Genomic DNA, 20,734 nt, shown 5'->3' with positions numbered 1-20,734 from the left:
TTTTATTGCATGGCCATGGTGGAGACGCTCACTGGTCTGTACAGTAGAGATGGCGGCAGTGGCAACACGCGCAATGCGGTAAGATCGGTCGGGTAAAGCGTAACTTTGGCCATTGGGATTAACGTGGTCCAGTTTCTTCATCATCATGTCAGCCGAAAGGCGTCCACTGCTGGACATAGGCCTTCCCCAATGCTAGATTTTTTATTAAACCCTTCTAAATTATATGAATAATTATGGTTTTCATACGAGTATGGGTCAAAGTAAGTTACGGTATTAATTATTATTGCGAAATCGCTCTGCCTGCGCGCATAATAGTGACGCGGGTTATTAGGTTCAAAATGTTACTTGAGACGATTTGAAAGATACAACAATAGCATAACTGCATTGATTAATTTAACTTTGAAATTTATTTCCAGTATTGACTGTAGCGCTGAACTTGCGTAGTCGTGGACGGTTGTTTGATATAGAACTAGAAAGCTAAAATGGCGCTCATTTTAAAAGGCGCAGTGAGATTATATTACTATTTAAATGATGAAATTGCAGGTGGGTCCGTCCAACAGTAATCATTTGTAAATTGTTATCCTTAGATAATGGTAAGTACTGTCGCCATCAGATATTTCGGAGCGGCCAAGGTGATCAAAAATATCGATACATGAACTTTTATACCTTAAGGGGATCCCATGGCCCAATGACCTTCGATCTGAATTCCATAGTTTTCTAATATTTAACAACTACGGCTTTAAGCAATATATTATCCCATATTTACTTCAAAGTTCATTTCTTCGAGATATTTGGCATCAAAGTTGAACAATTTCTGGCCATAACTTTTGTGTTAATTAGTTTCGAATGAAAACCCTCGACACGTTTTTAGAGACGTCAAAGACGAACCCAAATATATAGATTTCGTACCTATATGTTATATCTTTCTTTCACGTTAATAGAGACACGAAATAAGTGTTTTTTTGAGACAATGATTAAAAATAATTGAAAGTAAAATATTTTTTTAAATCCGGTAGACAAAAATGGAGATAACAGATTGAAGAAACGATAGCCGTTTGACTTATAATTCAATCTGTGCCCTTAGTGTAAGTTTTCGGTTACAAAATACGTCTCGATCGCGTTCGCGTTAAAATCTCAATTTGTATGGAAACACGAACAGCGCCTCTAGCGCAATGTTTGTGATGTTCGTGTTTCCAACAAATTGAGATTTTACGCGAACGCGATCGAGACGCATTTTGTAACCGAAAATTTACACTAGGGGTACGCAAAAGTAGGAAATACGATTCAAAACTTGTCAAAAATCGATGAAAACCTCGGGTAGCCCATTAATAATATAGTGCATGCATGTGCCGATATTTTTGACCACCTTGGCCGCTCAGAAATATCTGATGGCGAGTGTACGAAGTGCATATTAATTTTGAAAACTTTTGCAAAAGGTAATTTGACAGTACCTCCAAATACTACCTAAGTACATATTATATCCATAACCATAAGTACAGCTGCTTTTTTCACACAAATTCGTTTAAATACAAAACATTCGTAAACCACGGCGATTTTACCGGAAATTTAAATTTTGTTCATGCCACAGATCCCAGGACGGAGAACTGGTTCCTCATGAGAACCCCCTGGCCGGGGATGGCGATTATTGTAGTCTACCTCATGTCCGTGTTCCAATGGCTGCCGCGCTTCATGGCCAAGCGCCCGGCGTACGACCTCCGCTCTGTTATAGCTGCATACAACGCGCTGCAAATTCTGCTGTGCGGCTATGTGGTGTTTAAAGTAAGCCATTTAATTTATTTTCGAAAAGGTACTATAAGAGATGATGTGCTTTGTACAGTCGAGTTCATAAACTTATGAGCAAAAATTTATCAAAAATATCTGAACACGCCTCTACGCTGTTAACAATAGTCGTGTTCAGATATTTTTGATCAAATTTTTGCTCACAAGTTTATGAACTCGGCTGTAAAACAAACACCTAACAGCGTGAGCGCACTAAAACTCTCCAAAAGCGACCCGTTTGATTGAAGATAGGTATACCTAGTACCATTTTAATTCGTGTAGTTTCTGTGCATTTATGTAGGAGGCCTATGTCCACTCCAACAGTAGACATAACTGATGTGATGAGATGATGATGAATTTCTATGCTATGCTATGCTTTAATGTAGCTATTTATTTAAAAAGATAGGTATATCAGGTAGATACGTATTCTACAGTCAAAACATTTCAATCTAGATCAAAGCACAAATGTGGAAATTTCACAAAAAATGACGTAATGAAAGTAGGTACTCACAAAAACACAACACACACACACACACACACACACAAACACACACAAAAAAGACCACAGCACAAAGAAAAGAGCCTAAATAATATTTTTTATAGACACTTTTTTTATCTCGCGGAACTTTTTGCCACGCACGGTAAAACTTTTGAATCGGCCTGCATTACTGCATTATGCAGCGCCAATATTTCTGGACTGATACAACTTGAGGATCTTCAAAAAATTGGACAAATGCTAAGTCGGACTCGTACCTACATGCATGAAGGGTCCCGTACGTCTGTAGAATATTTGAAACACAGTTCAGTTATAAGTTTTTGTTAAAAATTCTAATACACGCTTTTTTGCTGACTGTACTTTTTGCCCCTGTTACCAAAGTAGGTACTCTTCAAGCCGAATCAACTAGCCCCCAGCACCCGCCAGCTTTCACCTTTCCCGCCTAGCAACCAAAAAACGCTGAAAGAAACACGTTTCTTGTATGACGATCCCAAAGGACGATGCCCTTTAATTTTTAGGGTTCCGGAGCCAAAATGGCAAAAACGGACCCCTTATAGTTTCGCCATGTCTGTCTGTCTGTCCGTCCGTGGCTTTGCTCAGGGACTATCAATGCTAGAAAGCTGTAATTTTGCACGGATATCGTTGGGGTATCGTTGGATAGGTCTTTTAAAACCATTAGGGGTTTGCTACGACGATTTTTCGATTCATTGATTTTTTTTGCGAAATATTCAACTTTAAAGTGCAAATTTTCAATAAAATTTTAGTTAAAATCTTAACCGGTGGGTGGTAAGTATATTAAACTTTCAAGGAAAACTATAACGGCTAAGTTTGCTTGAGAATTATTAGTAGTTTTACTCTTAAACTTGGAAGATTCCGTATAAAATACGAAATCCTTAGAAAAATATTACTTATTTTTTTCGTAATGGCTACGGAACCCTATTTTGGGCGTGTCCGGCACGCTCTTGGCCGGTTTTAACTTTATTTTAGTTTTAGTACTAACTTGCCCGCGGCATCGCCCTCGTGTTTTATCGGATATCGCGCGCTGTTCCCTCGGGAACTGTGGATTTTTCCGGGATAAAAAGTAACCTAGTCACTCTCTGGTCCATAAACTATCTGTATGCCAAAAATTACGACGATCCGTCGCTCCGTTTCGACGTGAAAGACGGACAAACATACAAACACACACACTTTCGCATTTATCATATTAGTATGGATTTGTTGTTATAGCGGCCACAGTAATACAAAATCTATGAAAATTTCAAACGTCTGCTATTACGGCTCAAGAGATAGAGCCCTGTGGTGACAGACGGACGCACAGACAGACAGACCTCGGAGTCTCAGTAATAGGGTTCCGTTGGCACGAGCTTTCTCAATTATCAAAGGGTCGGCACGCATCCTTAACTCAGCTTATGTTAGGATGTCCATGGGCGCGGGGATTGCTTTTTATCAGGTGACCCGCCTACTCGTTTGCCCCTTATCATATAAAAATAAAAGTGTGTTGAAATAAATGAATATGAGTGAAAGTCACGAAACTTTAAACATTATTACTTTCGTTTCTCTAGATTCTAGAACAAACTACTCGCATCTATAGAATTCTCTAGGTGGCTTTTCTGAATTTTACAATTTCGGCGGAAAAAAAACCTGATAAATAAAAATTATAACAAACATTACATTATGTAGGTATGACTTTCAATTGGTTTCTTTGTGATTGGCAGAGCCTAACACTGGGTTGGTTCAGCCACTATCGGCTGTTCTGCCAGCCCGTGGACGAGGGGCCTCACGGCGTCGAGTACGCCTGGCACGTGTGCTATGGATACTTCTACATCAAAATAATTGATCTGCTGGACACGGTACGGTCTGATATTTTAGATCTGTAAACAAATAGTTTTAGGGTTCCATAGTCAACTAGGAATCCTTATAGTTTCTTTCGCCATGTCTGTTCGTCTGTCTGTCTGTCCTTCCGCGGCTAAGCTCGGAGACCGTTGGTACTAGAAAGCTGTAATTTGGCTTGAATATACATATCATTCACGCCGGCAAAGTGGTTAAATAAAGAAAAACAAAAAAAAAATTTTTTGGTGCCTCCCGTACGTAAAGCGGGGGTGTTTTTTTTCTCGACTGATCCTATAGTGTGGGGTATCGTTGGTTAGGTATTTTAAAACCATTGGGAGGTTGCCCCGACTATTTTTCTATTCAGTTTGCGAAATATTCAACTTTATAGTGCTAAAATCTAAAGAATTAAAAAGTGCTAAAAAATTAAAAAAAAAAACAGAATGATAGTAACTATATCAAATTTACAAGGAAATGAGAACGGCTAAGATTGCTTGAGAATTATTAGTAATTTTACTCTTAAAAAGCAGCCTATGGTATAAAATATACCTAAACTTGGAAGATTCCGTATAAAATACGAAATCCTTAGAAAAATATTACTTGATTTTTTCGTAATGGCTACGGAACCCTATTTTGGGCGTGCCCGACACGCTCTTGGCCGGTTTTTTTTCTTGAAGAAATACCACAACATCGAAACTCAAATTAGCGTTTTTCTCATTTCGTCGTGTTTTCCACTGTTCTTGTAATCAGGTTCTTAAAAAAACATCGAATGACATGTAGGTAAAATAATTACTGTTGGTACCTATCTTACACTGCGACGGGCCCCGGGGCTAACAAGTTACAAGTGATCGATCGAGAGCCGCAATTTCCGCGCTGAGCCCGCATGGAAACTACGGTCTAAGCCCTCTCATTTTGAGAGGAGGCCTGTGCCCAGCAGTGGAACGTATACAGGCTGGGATGATGATGATGACCTATCCTGGTAGCGTATTTGTATTTTAAACTCCGGTGTTTGCACGATCAGCGGATACGGATGCATTTGCATGTTAATGCAAATCCTACCATTCAATTTAAATCGAAACGCACTTTGTAATGAAATTATTATTGACACTAAAGGTGGGGCCACATGCAGTCGCTCGTCGCAAGTTTCCAACGTCAAATCTGGTCACGTGACATTTAGCGATAAAGCTGAAAATATTGAGCTTTATCGCTGGAAAAGAAAAAAAAACTTCTTCAATTTCGGCAAAAACATTGTTATTTATTTTTTTCATTCACTCCAATTTCTTTTATTTGTACTACTGCCACGACTGCTACTAAATGAGATTAAGAAATCAGCTTCAGCTTCCGACCAAGACCATTCCTGCAAAAAGCCATCTCGTCGCTGCTGTTCGACGCGGCGATTTCACGCTACTTTTTTGAGTCGCGGGAAATTCAAAATCACCTTCAAAATGGGGTCACGTTACCAGATTTATCGCTGCAAACGAGCGACTAGCAACTGCATGTGGGGGCACCCTAAATACCCTAATGAATATAGAAGAATAAAGGTAGGTAAATCGAATTTTGCTGTCCAGGTGTTCTTCCTGTTGAGAAAGAAACAAAACCAAGTAACTTTTCTTCACGTCTACCATCATTTTGGAATGATAGCAGTTGCGTGGGGCATCGTCAAATGGGTTCCAGGTAAGACGCTATGGCAACAGCACAGTATAACAAGTTTCCCTACAGTAATCCGTCGAAGACGTCTAGACAGAGCAATCGTGCGGGGCGTGAGTGGTGAGACGCGGGTGGGAGGAGCCTTCTAGGGCTATCGCGTTTTTTTAACATTTAAATTTATAATAAAATTCATTATTGTGCATACGACATGTACTGTGAGTGCGTGCAAATCTTCATCGCGCATGAATAAGGAACTAAGATTTCATATATTTATATAATAATATTTATTTATTTTTTACATATTTAAATTAAATAACAGGAACTTTAAGTCCGTTAAGTCTAGAAACCGAAAGTATTTGTCGGTTACTAATCTATGAAAGTATATTTTGTAGAAGAAAAAAAGTTTTTTATTTCAAAAATAGTATATTTTGATACTTCTTACCCCTAGTAAGTATGCCACACCTAATTCATTTTGTTTTATATAATTTCGCAATACCAATATGTACCGATTAGTAAAAGACATTTTAAATTTGTGACAACCCTTCCTTACTTGCCTAAATACCTATACAGGCTGCGGTATCGCTCCACTTCAAAGGCGTTGGCCTACTGTAGGGAAAACTTGTTATACTGTGACAACAATCGTCAGAGAAAGTTACCAAAGATAACGTAATCGAAATGCCGTCAGTTCCTCTATTTAACCCTTAGTTAGGGGCTGTTTCACCATCCATTGATTAGTGTTAACTGGCGGTTAGGTGTGATGCCGTCTCTATTTGTTTTGTTCGAATAGACGGAGACGGCATCACATTTAACCGTCGGTTAACGCTAATCAATGGATGGTGAAATAACAGCCCCTTAATAAGGTAGAGGCTATTTAGCGACCACTTGCATTGAGTTGCGAGTAGTAGGTTAGGGTTAGGTTGGAACTGCGGCTACAACAGCGCGCGAGCCGAGCGAGCGGAGCGAGCGTGCCGCGGCAGCGGCCGGCGAAGCGCCAGAAATGCCAGAATCCTACTGCTTCCAATAAGGGTTAGGCTAAATAATAACTGTGACTTAATTGCAAGTAATGTTTACTAAAAATTTATTCTGCTTTTTATCATTATGAAAACTAAATACTATGAGATATTTCTTTCTGTGTAGGTACTATTTATTCGGACATATAAATATTATTCTCATCGATATTATGCCATGTTAATATTCTGCTTTCCAAAATTATGAGAAATGATAGTACTTATAGCGAAAAAATATATGCAAAAAGTAATTCGGTGATATGATGATTCTGCTCAAAGCTGTTATGTGAAACGAAATTAACACATTCGATTTTCCGCAACATATTAGTGAACCGTGTATAAGACACGTGCTACTAGCATGTGTGTATAAGACACGTGCTACTATTAACGAGCAATTGTGTAAGGCGGCCTTTAAATTTGAATTTAGAATTTGATTGTACATAAAGTCCGTTGTCGTTACTCTTTTTATACTCGGCTGAGTTCGAAAGGGATAGTTTTTATCCCGGATAATTACATAGTTCCCGCGGGGTAGCGACAAACGAATTTTACGTGGATAGAGTCGCGGGCAACAGCTACTTGGCCATATAAATAGTTCTTCCCAGTCATATAGAACTAATGGGATACACTAGCTTTATACGCTTCGATGTTATTTGTCAGGCGGCCACATGACCATGCTGGTGACCATCAACTCGTTCGTCCACATGGTCATGTACACTTACTACCTGCTGACGTCGTGGGACGACTCCTTCAAGTACTCGCTGTGGTGGAAGAAATATGTCACTCAAATACAGATTGTAAGTTTACTACATTACCTACAAGTTTTTAACCAAAAAGAGGGGTGTTACGAGTATGACCGCTATGTGTGTGTGTGTGTGTGTGTGTGTGTGTGTGTCTGTCTGTCTGTCTGTGGCACCGTAGCTCTTAAACGGGTGGACCGATTTGAATGCAGTTTATTTTTATTTTAAAGCAGATTTTCTAGCGATGGTTCTTAGACATGTTTTATCAAAATCAGTTCAGCCGTTTTTGAGATATTGAACTTTGAAGCGACAAAGTCGGGGGTTTCCAATTTTTTGGTTAGGTTATTACCTATAAGCAGACAAGCGATCCAGTTTAGCAATAGATTGCAACCAGAGATTTCAATCAATGGCGGATTGAACATACTTGTATTGTAATTGACATACTTGTATTGAATACAATAGAATTAAAATAATAGCAATAACGTGTCGATATAACAGTTACAGTTCTCATACCTGATGATCCACTTCGGCGCGCTGCTGGTGAAGCGCGAGTGCCGTTTCCCGCCGCAGCCCGCCTACATCATGTTCCCGCAAAATCTCTTCATGGTGCTCATGTTCGGGGACTTTTACTACAGGACTTACTTGAAGACTTCAGACAAGTCTGCTTAGACCGGATAACATTTAACTCGCATAATAATTAGTCTATAACTTTTTTTTGCTGACTGAGTTACTTATGCTGTCTGTATTTGTAATGTCATAAAACAACTTAATTAAACCGCTGGAAGTAAGAAATTCGATTTCCAATATTTGACCAACACAATTCTAACACCAAATTCAGGGAATACTAATGTGTTCCGCTACAAATACTATGTTTCAGGTAGGGCCTTTAGCAGGAGCCAATAATTAAAATATAGATCAACTCATTAAACTGAACGACATTAGTTCAGCGACTTTTAAAAATAACGCTCGTTCCCTTAAAACCATAATCGCAAAATACCAAATTGCCGACATACCTGCTCATCAAAATGTAAGATTCCCAGAATACCAGATTTTCTTTGTTATGTTCGTTTTTGTATCAGTTTTATAAAATACTATGTTCTCAATATAACATGTTCCCTAATAGACCATATACCCAAAATATCAAATTTTGAAATCACAAGAATCTCAAAACACTGAAATACTTGACAAACCAGATTCGCATAACACAATTTTCTCGAAATAACTTAATCTCACCTTAGCGTTATCATGTAATATTAGATTTTTCAAACAACAGATTTCCGATAAACCAGATTTCCGATATACCAGATTTCAGAATACCAGATCTCCAAAATATCAAATATCAAACAAGTACGGTCAGGTATCCACGCAAACCTAAATTAGCTGAGTGTAAAAAAAACACCTGAAGTCATTTAATGGTTTCTTCTTAGCCCGCTGCGGGCACTACACATTGGACTTGCTATTAAGCTAAGTAATTTGTTTTTTTTTTTAAACCTGGGGCTACCTCAATGACTGACTCGCGATTTTCTAACATTTTCTTCAAAATCTTTACAACGGAACACTGCGAAAAAAGCCTTGGGTCATTTTGTGGAGAATGATATACTCGTATACTGGATATATTGCATATTTTTGTAAACTAAAAAGTAAATAATTTCGGAGGACACGCATAAAACCTCTGATTTGCAATTTTATTGAAAATCGTGAGTCAAGGTCATTGTGATAGGGTTTTTATTTTTTGATTGAACACTGTATTTGCCAATTTACAATAAATAAATAAAAATTACAATCGGTTTTATTGTCTATCCGTACTTACGTAATCAACTAAAGTAAAAATCTGGTGTTTTAAGAATAAGGGTATTCGAAAACCAAGTATAATCAGCATCTTGTGAGTTGGGAATAAATGGCAGTGGTGGTGGTATTTAGATTATCTGGTAGGTAGATTAACAAAACTAGGTTTTCAAGTACGTCGTATTTTGCGAGCCTGGTGTTTTCAAAATCTGGTATTATGGGAATTCGGTTTTAAATGGAACATAGTGTATTGAGAACACGTTGTTTTGGCAATCCGGTATAAAAAGAAACACAGTGACAAGAAAATCTGGTATTTTGGGTATTTAGTATTTCAGAAATCGGGTAAATTGGCAGTCTTGTATTTTGCAATTCTGGTATTTAGGGAACGAGCGAAAAATAATGGAGTTTAGATTTTCCCTTTAGCATACAAATTAAATAGCATTCTCAATGTATGCCATCCTCAGTAAAGCCTAAAATGCTGCTAAACAGCTTCATGTCAAATTAGTCTGAAATAAAAGAAAGTCTCTGTTTGTTAAGTTTATTTTATCTTTGACTACATATTACAAAATGTGGTTTGCCTTTTCTTTTACAAACATTTTACTCACGTGTAAACTAACAGATATAGCACCATTTAACTATAGGGGTAAAAAAGGCAATACTAAGAATGGGCAACATATAACTAAATATCACATAAACAGTACTTATTTACTGAGACAGTACTTTGTTTTTTTTTTTATTCTCGTGCACCTTTGGGCGAAAATTATGCGTCTTTCGTACGCTTAACGAATTTTAACAAGAAAGTCATCGCTCCTTACGAGGAGCGCTAGCGACGCACAAATACCGTTCAACAAAATAAATAATTTACCTAATTTATTCAGTCAACACGTAGTTTTCGAATTATCACAACTTGTCTTAGTTTTAATTTTAAATCTTAGTATTCCAACTTTACAAGACTCAAATTCTTGTAACAAGCGCTAATTACTGTTTGAATAACTGATTTTAGCTCAACTCAGTCGGGCAAAGAGATTCTGCTTCACAAGCTCAATGACATGACTGTCACTGAACGCGTCAATGACCGCTTTAGTCAAACAGAGGCTTCCGGCACCATCTATCTCATCCTCATCAAACGATACACCCGTGCTGGCAAACTCTTTGACATTCTTCTTTAATATACTAATGAGCTCCTCGTTCGTTATAATTGGGGGTACTTCTAGCTCCTGTGGATGGTTTTTGAGGATGGTATTGAAGTCGAAGTCTTCGACATCGCGCGCAGTAGTGTCTTCCTCGCAGGTCCTTTGCCGTTTAGCTCGTCGCAGCTTGCGTCTGCTGTCTAAATAAGACTTGGTAACAGCTTCCAGTTGCAAGAATAGTACTGCTAGAGGCGTGTCTGACAAGTCATCCTGAAAGAGAATAAAATATTTTAATACAGAAGCCTCGCAAACCGCTTATAGAATATCATGCAATAATAAGTCAGTTCAGGTTCTTAGTCAATTATTGGAAAAAAAAAAACTTTTAGCAACATTTCTGGAGCAAAAGGCACTATAATATATTATTCGAACTGTTAAAACTGTCACGTATTTCTCATGTTACTATCAAATACAGAAGTAAAATAACATAGCAATGTTTTCATAGTGTGGCATTATGCCCCATTTTTTAATAAGATGTAATAACTCTAGTATTAGTAATAACATTATTTAGAGTGTGCTGCGACTGCTGCGCACCATAAAATTGTTAGTGTGATGTTTTCCTTATGTTCCTTAGTCACATGATTATGCTGTAATAAGGCTCTTAAATCGCCTGACCTTGATCTAAAAATATCAGCCACTTCAACAATTTCATGGAACATATGACTCATCCCTATGACATGCTGGCAATGTTGATGCAACCCATTAAATGCACAACCACGTATCATGCTACACTGGAATAAGATAACTTTGGTACAGCTAGTTAACTGATTGATAATTTGAAAATTAAAGTTAAAATTAGGAAACTCGTGCCTCGCGCAGTACGATTGGTTCATAAACTTGTGAGCAAAAATTTTATCAAAAATATCTGAACTCTCGACTCTATTGTTTACAACGTAGAATTTGCTCAAATTTTTGGTCACAAGTTTATGACTTTACCTGGGCGTTTTAAAAAAAAAGTGTACCCTTTCATTGTTTTTGAAATTTTTCAAAAAAGGTATCGTCTTGGGTCGTCCCATTCGTTTTTAGTCAAGTTCTTAACTCGTCTCATTCTGATTTCGTCATCCATTCTTCATTCGTCACTTTCGGTGGTAGTCTTTGTCGTCTTTGGTCATATTCGTCTTTTTTCTGATTCCGGGCCATTCTGCTATTAGTCTTCATATTTTTTGGTCATGATCGGTGTTAGTATCTCTTTTTTTAGTCTCATTCGTTATTCGTCCTATCGTCTTTGGTCTTATCTAAGTTCGTGTTTTTCTTATTTGCCTCTTTAAAAATTGATATCAGTCTTTATTGGACACATTCATGTTAAGTGGCCAGTAACGTAATAGTGGAGGTTGTATAGTTGTGCTTTAGTTGAAGCGGGAATTAGACGAAAACCGAACAAGACGAATTATGAATGGACCTTAAAACGAAAGTGACTTACTGCTAATAGGACCAACAACGAACGTGTCGAAAAAAAATGTGACGAGTAACGAATGAGACTACAAAATAAAAAGACTACACCGAACATGTCAAAAGAAGAAGAGACGAACATCGAATGAACCTGAATAAGAACAAGACAAACAACAACTATGACCAAAGACGACAATGACTAAGAGCGAAAGTGACGAATGGAGAATGGATGATGAAAGCAGAATGAGACGAATTAAGAACTTGACAAAAAACTAATGGGACGACCCTAGACGATACCGCAAAAATATGGTTTTTCCTACTTAGAATCAACAGCACAATCGATTCCGATAGTTTAAAAAATTACCCAAAAAAATGAGTTTGCGACGTTTTTTCATACATTTAGTATGGTCGTGACAATATTTTTCCAAAAATTCAAATGGAGGAAAGGTACACTTTAAAAAAAACGCTCACCTATTGGATTATAGTATGTAAAGTCAAGTGCAAAAATATGGACTTATCTAACCCTTCAAAAATATAAATTAATAATAAATTAATAAATTATTCCGGCGGAATAAGACGTGGTAACATAATTTTGAGTAGTTCAAATCGATACATATTTTTGCACTTGACTACGCGGTCAATATTTAACGTCTTGGTCGACTATCATTTCACTCATTATCTGGCATAGCCTACATTACTGTGTGTGATGCAGCTCCCTTAATTTTTGAGCTAATCCGAAGACTGGCAGACAGATGGATATGAAATATTTACAAGTACTATTTTTTGTCATTACTGTTTTTGGGTAAAATTAAAAAAAAAAGCTGTAAGAAGTAATTTAGGTTAACTCTTAGATTGTACATGCAACCTTTTCACAAAAAATAGCGTAAAGAGTTAAGTGACCATGTCACACTGAATAGGTACGAGTATGTTTCTGCAGTCTTTTCTTAAAGTTACTTACTTAATTATTAATAAATTGGTGTTCAAAATTAGTTGATAGTTAGTTTAACCATTACCTCATTAGGATTGACAAGAAGTTTTGCTGTCTCTTGCGGCAGATCCTTGCATACTTGCGCCACCATTATTTTCGTAAGTGCTTCAGATACCCGGGTAGAGTTGTCTTTCTCCTACAGAAAAAAAATGTGCAGTGTTGTATTTTAAGCCTAAGAGACAGCCAGCGCAACGTTTTTTTGCGAACAAGTAGAATGCACAACGCTAGTGCTGCGTAAGCCCAGCGTTCGGCAGCCGGCCAGCGCTTGCGTCGCGTCGCGCAGATGCTGGCACAACGACGACGCTCGAAAGACACTAGTGTACGGGGTCTCTAATTCAGCATTATATATTTATAAATACCATGGAGACCGCGAGATTCTGTAGAGTTCAACCCTCAATAGAAATTGATCTAGATGACATGTAATTTTTATATATGGATTTCTGCTCAAACATGTAGTGAAATTTACATGTACAGCAATGTTTAATGAGGCGTAATTTTAACGGCCGCACTTGGACGTTAGCAGAAATCCATCTATGCTATTTTTTTGTTCTAAAACGTGAGATATGACTGCACATAGAAATGTGGCTTGGTTCTCACTTACATGTGGCATCCAAACATTTAGAGATATATTCAAGGGGTCGACATTTAGCACGTGATGCCACCAGCCGCGCGGAACCAGCAGAGCGTCTCCGGCGCGCAGTTCCACCTGCCGCGCCCCCGTCAAGCCTGCAATATTCCCAACATTAGTTTTATTTTTATGTATGGAAAAGGCACAGGCCAGGGCACATCTGGCATTAAACAACTACTATAAGTACTATATTTTAGCGCAGGTAGACCTGACCTTGAGGCCCATCACAGTGATTGTAAATAACAATTATATCAATGTATGAAATAAATAATATTCATTCTGAACATGTCGAGCGAGACAGGTTTATTGTCTCAAAGTGACACCCCTCATCACTCACCCCACCCCATACCACGAAACAGTACTACGAAGAAACGATATAAAAGTGTATGGAGAGTGATTAGCATCCTTTTTTAGGGTTCCGGAGCCAAAATGGCAAAAACGGAACCCTTATAGTTTCGCCATGTCTGTCTGTCTGTCTGTCCGTCCGTCCGCGGCTTTGCTGAGGGACTATCAACGTTAGAAAGCTGTAATTTTCCACGGATATACATATATTTACCTATGTAAATTATGCCGAAAAAATGGAACAATAAAAAATAAAAATATTTTTTTTTTGGTTCCTCCCATAGACGTAAAGTGGGGGTATTTTTTTTCTCATCCAACCCTATAGTGTGGCGTATCGTTGAATAGGTCTTTTAAAACCATTAGGTGTTTACTAAGACGATTTTTCAATTCAGTGATATGTTTGCGAAATATTCAACTTTAAAGTGCAAATTTTCATTAAAATCGAGCGTCCCCCTCCCCCTCTAAAATCTAAACCGGTGGGTGGAAAAATTTGAAAAAATTCAGGATGGTAGTAAGTATATCAAACATTCAAGGAAAACTATAACGGCTAAGTTTGCTTGAGAATTATTAGTAGTTTAGAGTAAATAGCAGCCTAAGGTATAAAATATACCTAAACTTGGAAGATTCCGTATAAAATACGAAATCCTTAGAAAAATATTACTTAATTTTTTCGTAATGGCTACGGAACCCTATTTCGGGCGTGTCCGACACGCTCTTGGCCGGTTTTTTGATGCTAACATAAATACGAGTAACATAGCGTCACTACTTAAAAAAAACTCGTACCTCAAAATAGATAATTTTATGAACATTACGTCAAGGTTCAATTTTGATGATATATTGATTTTAGATAAGAGATTTTTTCAAAGTAGTCAAGATAGGTAGAAAGAAAAGTAAAAGGCCTCTAGTCTACTTGTACTATTACTTATTCTGTGCCTCTACCTAGACCTGTCTGTTTACGCAACTTGATTGAATTGATTGATATAATAGCCACAGAACATAATCTTCAATTTGCAGCATTGTGACAAGCACATACATAGAATGCTTAGCAATATTGTAGGTAGCTACCAACCAAGACTGATTAGAGACTCAAACCATAACCATGCATAATAGGGTGTCTAATTGAGAAAGATTAAATTTATTGTTCCATACTTTATGAGAAGATAATACTCTAATGGCAATGGCAGCCAGCCTTATAGTACAATGCCATTTATAGGATACATTTTCATTTTATTCCAGAAAATTTCCCATTTATTGTGGGAGATTATAAACATGTCTTTTTAAGCTGTTGTTAATAACCTAGTGTTGTTTACTATAACAATTTAATAATTAATGGTTAGACGAACTTTTCGCAAGCTTAGAATGAAACTGACACAAATTGAAATATTGAAATTTCAAAAATAAACTTTGCGCTAAGCAAAATCTAGTTTAGTTTTAAAATGAGAATATTTCAGATTGTGTCAGTTTACTTCTAAGTGTGTGTTTTGTCTCATTTAGAAATTAATGTTATTTCTCATTAGAATAATATGTAATTGAAATCGCCGAATACTGGTTAGCTACCATCAATTCTCTAAAAACCCAAATGTGCATAATCAAGGGCAGATCCATGGTGGGGGAGGGGGGTTATGAGGGTCATAACCCCCCTTTGGACCCCAGGGCTTGGTCTACGACAACAGTAATATAATTCTGAACTATTTTATAAGAAAAAAAAAACTTTCTACAATAAGAGAGAATTTAACTTGTTATTGGATTAATGTTATTTTATAATTACCTAATAGGCTTCAATGCCTTATGTGCAAAAAAAAAACTAGAATTTGACCATGGGACCCTTCAACCCTGGCTATAAAGGTGGATCCAACCTTACTTAGGTAGTTAAAGGATTTACCACTAAAAACTTCCATATTACTTGGGCAGTAGAAATTAAGTTCACTGTAAATACTGGACTCCTCATAAGGTACTCTAGTCGGCTTCAAGCCTCCAGTCTCCGGTGGAAAAAGAATCCAATGTTTTCTGAAAAAAAAAATAGAGTACTTTAATTTTTTCACCGCCACGTCAAATACAAAAGACATCACCCATACGCCAAGCATCTATATTGCAATATCTAAAATTGAACCTTAACACAATTGCATGAAAACCTTGTTGCATTGAAGTAATGGCCATATATATAGGTGTTTGGCGTGTAACCTGTCATGCGTATATGAGTTGTTGGCGTCAAAAAGGTTAAATGCAAATGCCCTTGGGAATGTTAATATCACACTGAAAATTTACTTTGAAATAATAGTGATTACTTAACTAAAATTTACTAACATGTAGTACTTACTTAACACTTTTTTTGCAATGTTTGCAATGTTACCTTTTGGGAATGGTATTTTTTCTGATATACCTTAAAAAATCTGCCCTCTGGCAAATGGGTCATACTTTTTTACTTTGTTTAAGTGTGGTCTTATATAAAGATGGAAACATAGTAAGAGAGTGAGAGATCTAACAATGTAATAAATCATCTAACCTCTTGGGCACACAATACTAGTTGTGGCACACCTATACTTACTTTCCATACAGTTGGGCTACAATATTGTAGCCATAAGTGTCTTGATGAGCTGGAGTGTGTGCCCCACTGTTGCCAATCCATAATGTAGACTCTGTTGCTCCCTTATCAGGGTACCCAAACTTTTCCCAAGATATTTCCTACAAAATATGCACAACGCATGAATTACATTGTACTCTTTGTTGACCAACTAATCTACAATTATTAACCATGGTTTAGGTACTAAGGATTTTACCTTATAAAAGGTAGCATGCTCATCAAACCACTCAGGTAAATGTTTATAGTCGAAATACATCCATTCCTGACTAGACTCCGATTGAGCGACGAAGTCTTTAAAGGTCATCGTAATCCTCTTGCACTTTCTTTCCCAGCAGGGCTCGTCAGATACAAGATGTTTCGTCAAACATCGGAACGGTATTTCCTTATCACCAAAAGCCGCACACCATTTTTCTACGTCCCATTGACATAATGACCAATCATTCACAAATTTGCGAAATATAAGCGGAACCGACACTCTCTGAGTTATGTTGCGAACAACATCGCTGTTCAGTGTTTCAGTCATTTTCAAATTCAAAGTATGTTGTGAGTTCTGTCTGTCTGACTGATACGATCACTGGATACGATACTACTACTATATTATGCGGGGGCGGGGCTACACCGAAATTCGAAAATCGAAGTTCGTGTCCTACCGTCTCTCTGACGCTTACACTGTTTCATACGAGAGTAAGAGGGACGGTACGATACGAATTTCGAATTTCGGAGTAGGCCCTCTGTTTTTAGGGTTCCGTACCTAAAAACGAAAAAACGGAACCCTTATAGGATCACTTTTTGTCCGTCTGTCTGTCTGTCTGTCAAGACCGTTTTTATCGGGAACGCAACGTAAAATGTATCAAGCTGACAATTATATCGGTTATCTATTGTTGGCTCGAAAGTTATATGCCATAATTTCATTATCCCGAACTTCACATGCCCGAAACTTTATTTGCCCAATTGTTTCGTTTACTAGAAAATTTATTTGATATATTCTTATTTCCCCGAAATTAGATGCCATAGTGATGCGAATGCAATACGTATTGTTTTCCAAATTATTAAGTGCAATAATATTATTTAATAGAATATTCAAACGCCATACTATATAGTGTTTATTTTGATTATGATTGATTAAAATTGCTTTTTTCTATTACTAATCTATCTATTATCTTTATTATTCGGGCTACTATAAAAAAATACCTAACATCGAAGGCTAAGGCGGGAGCTACGCTCCGCTTCGCTCCCGCCTTAGCCTTCGGAACCTAACCTATCCGAGTCGCTTCAGCTCCGAACCGTCTTGCTCGCTCGCACAAATCCAATGTCGCAATTCTTACCAAACGTAATCTTTGTGATTAAAATTTACCTAATTCAAAGGCTTGTTTGACGTATGGGATTTATTAGTATACATATAGTGTCGATACTCACCATTTATATGGATGGCAAATGATATTATGGCATGTGATACTTATGGCTTACATTGATTATGAAAAATGAAATTATTGAAATTAATATTATGGAAAACAAAGATTCTGTCATTTGATTAATATGGCAGACAATGAGTAGTGAAAATGAATTTATAAGAAACAATATTATGACGGTTGAATATTATAGCAAATTAAATTCGGGCAAGTAAAGGTATACCATTTATATAAAATACTGAGGTCTACTGTCCCTTGGAGCTGTGAAAAAATCGAACTTCTAAGCCAATGCAATCAATAAATGCAGCCGTTTATGCTGCAAATTTCCGCAAATTTTAGAAACTCGCAATGGAATCAAAACCTACATAGCACTTCTCGTGAACTCAGAATCTTGAAATTTGGTATGAATGTGTAGTAATTAACACTGTATACAAGGTTTTATTCACTGAGATTCACGGTTGACCTTGCATCAGTCAGTATGGCTAAGCACTGCGGGCTCTCTGCCCTCTATCTCAATAATAACGGTTGGACGTACAAAAATTTTTAAACAATTTTTGTTCCAAATTTTATGCTCTACAATTTTGTACTAAATGTTAATAAGTTAATATCATCGCGAAAAACTGTCTTTTTTGACATTTGACCTTGAATAACTTACGACGTGGACACGAGATTAAATGTTACTTTTGACACAACATTTAGGACACCAAAATTCCAGCTTATTATCTCTCATTCCGAGATTGAGCCCTTCTCATTCCTTAAATGACCGAATTATTAAGAGTATAGGGCTCTTCTGCATACTATGAATGTATTAAATCACTCGAAAAAAGCTAGAAAAATCTTCAAGACACGATTCCCGTTTACTAACACACCTATAAATGTGTACGGAATCCTCGGTGCGTGAGTCCGACTCGCACTTGCCCGGTTTTTTATTTTCTAACATGATTCAAATGACAGATGGCAAACTGACACAGTGTTGCCACCTCAGATATTTTTAAGGCACATTTTTTTTACCCTAATTTTTTTTAAGTAAAAACAGCAAATAAATCACCGTCCCGATATTTCGTGTACACGCCCATACAAACTGCAGGGCTACTACGAAACTCGAAGTTCGTGTCGTGCGGTCCCTCTGACACTTATACTGTTTAATACGAGAGCAAGAGGGACCGCACGACACGAACTTCGAGTTTCGAGTTAGCCCCTGCAGGTGTCAAACCAAATCATGTCGGTTTTGTATTGTACGCCGGCCGTAAAGGTTTACGATAGATTTGGGCTTTTTGACAGCAGCAGGGCTACTATGAAACTTGAAACTCGAAGTTCGTGTCGTGCGGTCCCTCTGACACTTATGCTGTATAATACGAGAGCGAGAGGGACGGTACGATACGAACTTCGAGTTTCGTAGTAGCCCTGCAGCCGACAGCAATCTTGTTTTACAAAAAATTGTGTTTGATATTTATTTGTTGGTTTTGTTTCGGTATAACAGTCATAACAGACCATCAACTTGTATGGTAACGAATGTATGATGCTTAACGTTTAATTAAATTCATTATTTTTTTAAATCATACCTTTCTTTAATTACTATGGAAAGTGAAGTGGTTTCGTCTTATTTCTCCCGTGAAAATGAAAATCAAAGGGCATCCAATGAGATAAGTGATGACTTCTTGCATCTTGTAGATGAATTAAACAACTCGTTGGAAATATAAAACTTCCTAGGGCTATAGAATGCATTTACAATCCTACTTTATATGCTCGTCAAACTTTTGAAATATACATCAGAAAATATTGTAACACCAAAAAAGATATTATGTACTTTGGAATGAACCCTGGCCCTTGGGGTATGTCACAGACAGGAGTAAGTTAATATACCTAACAGGATCATTGCAGAATTTGTATTTAATTATCTCTTAAGAATTCAGTCTTTTCAGTTATTATTTCCTTCAGGTACCCTTTGGTGAAATAAAGTCTGTAAGGGACTGGCTGGGCATTGACGGGCCTGTTAATAAACCCCTTAATGAAATTAAAGACCGCCCAGTTCAAGGATTTCAGTGCACAAGAACAGAGGTGTGTGATTGAATTTTTATCTTTAATTTTAATGTTCAACCAGACAAATTTTAACATAAATTTATTAAGATTAATGTTAATAATCACTATTATAACATCAGTCAATTAATCTACATACTGCACCCGTGGTAAACAGTGAATAAAAAAGTTCTAGCTTGTTTGTTTGAATGTCGAAGGTAATCTCTAGAACTACTAAATTGACTTTAAAATGCTTTTACTAATAGAAAGCAACACAATCCCTGTTAATGTTATGTTACCTTTTACCGTGGGAAAGTTAAGTTCAACAAAGTTGCTAGTAATAATGGCATGAGGGTAGGGTGCGGTGGGGCGACATTGAGCAAAGCCTGTACTTACTTACTAGGAAATAAGGTATTTGACTATTTTGTATATTGTTTTATAAATTAAAAGTACACAATGCCTGTTATTGAATAGAGAAACAATTATTAAGCTACAAATAACAAAGTTATAAAGGTTTGAAATTCAAGATTAGACAGAGAAAGACATACTGGCATGTGACGTCACACGCCAGTAGCGCCATACTTGCTGCATAGAGAAAAGCGTTTGAGAAAGAGACTGGTATAAAGATTTTTCAAAAAATCACTATAAATTCAATTTCAACCGATTTAAGTTTTCTATTCGCTAAATACTGTCTGTACATCATATTTTCATCATAATATTAAGATATGGCTAATACAGGAGTTGTCAAAGACCATATTACAAAAAGTTGGGGGCACAGTGGAAATCTCGCCCAGGGTGCTGGAAGTGCTAAAGCCGGCACTGGTTACTAGCAACAATACTAAAAGATCTTATAAAAAACAAAGTGAAATGTTATGAACCTTAATTACAGGTGAGTGGAAAAAGATTTGGGGAGTGA

At 37.2% G+C, this 20,734-nt stretch overlaps 3 protein-coding genes across 5 annotated transcripts; 2 read left to right on the top strand and 1 right to left on the bottom strand.

The window, feature by feature from the left end:
* The first annotated feature begins 379 nt into the window (after nt 1-379).
* Nucleotides 380-9,143, top strand: LOC141432741 (very long chain fatty acid elongase AAEL008004-like). 2 transcript variants are annotated; one of them, XM_074094486.1, is made up of 6 exons: nt 382-543; nt 1,589-1,779; nt 3,991-4,125; nt 5,671-5,776; nt 7,414-7,550; nt 7,992-9,143. In XM_074094486.1, the coding sequence occupies exons 1-6, from the start codon at nt 483-485 to the stop codon at nt 8,160-8,162; spliced, it is 801 nt and encodes a 266-aa protein (XP_073950587.1). In that variant the 5' UTR covers nt 382-482; the 3' UTR covers nt 8,163-9,143. The 2 variants fall into 2 exon arrangements, with proteins under 2 accessions (XP_073950588.1, XP_073950587.1); XM_074094487.1 differs by lacking the exon at nt 3,991-4,125 and having other exon boundaries at nt 380-543.
* Nucleotides 9,144-9,802: 659 nt separating this feature from the next.
* LOC141432739 (HSPB1-associated protein 1-like) lies at nt 9,803-17,371 on the bottom strand. Of its 2 annotated transcripts, none has more exons than XM_074094483.1 (6): nt 16,590-17,371; nt 16,358-16,494; nt 15,716-15,819; nt 13,444-13,568; nt 12,868-12,978; nt 9,803-10,678 (listed from the first exon to the last, which is right to left on the bottom strand). In XM_074094483.1, the coding sequence occupies exons 1-6, from the start codon at nt 16,914-16,916 to the stop codon at nt 10,283-10,285; spliced, it is 1,200 nt and encodes a 399-aa protein (XP_073950584.1). In that variant the 5' UTR covers nt 16,917-17,371; the 3' UTR covers nt 9,803-10,282. The 2 variants fall into 2 exon arrangements, with proteins under 2 accessions (XP_073950584.1, XP_073950583.1); XM_074094482.1 differs by having other exon boundaries at nt 15,695-15,819; nt 16,590-17,370.
* Nucleotides 17,372-19,541: 2,170 nt separating this feature from the next.
* On the top strand, nt 19,542-20,734 carry LOC141432993 (single-strand selective monofunctional uracil DNA glycosylase-like). Its single transcript, XM_074094833.1, has 3 exons — nt 19,542-19,651; nt 19,741-19,860; nt 20,708-20,734. Exons 1-3 carry the CDS (start codon nt 19,604-19,606, stop codon nt 20,732-20,734), a joined length of 195 nt encoding a protein of 64 aa, XP_073950934.1. The 5' UTR covers nt 19,542-19,603.

This window comes from Choristoneura fumiferana, chromosome 11, assembly GCF_025370935.1.
Source record: "Choristoneura fumiferana chromosome 11, NRCan_CFum_1, whole genome shotgun sequence".
In the NCBI taxonomy this organism is placed as follows: domain Eukaryota; kingdom Metazoa; phylum Arthropoda; class Insecta; order Lepidoptera; family Tortricidae; genus Choristoneura; species Choristoneura fumiferana.
This window is presented reverse-complemented; position numbering and strand designations above follow the sequence as displayed.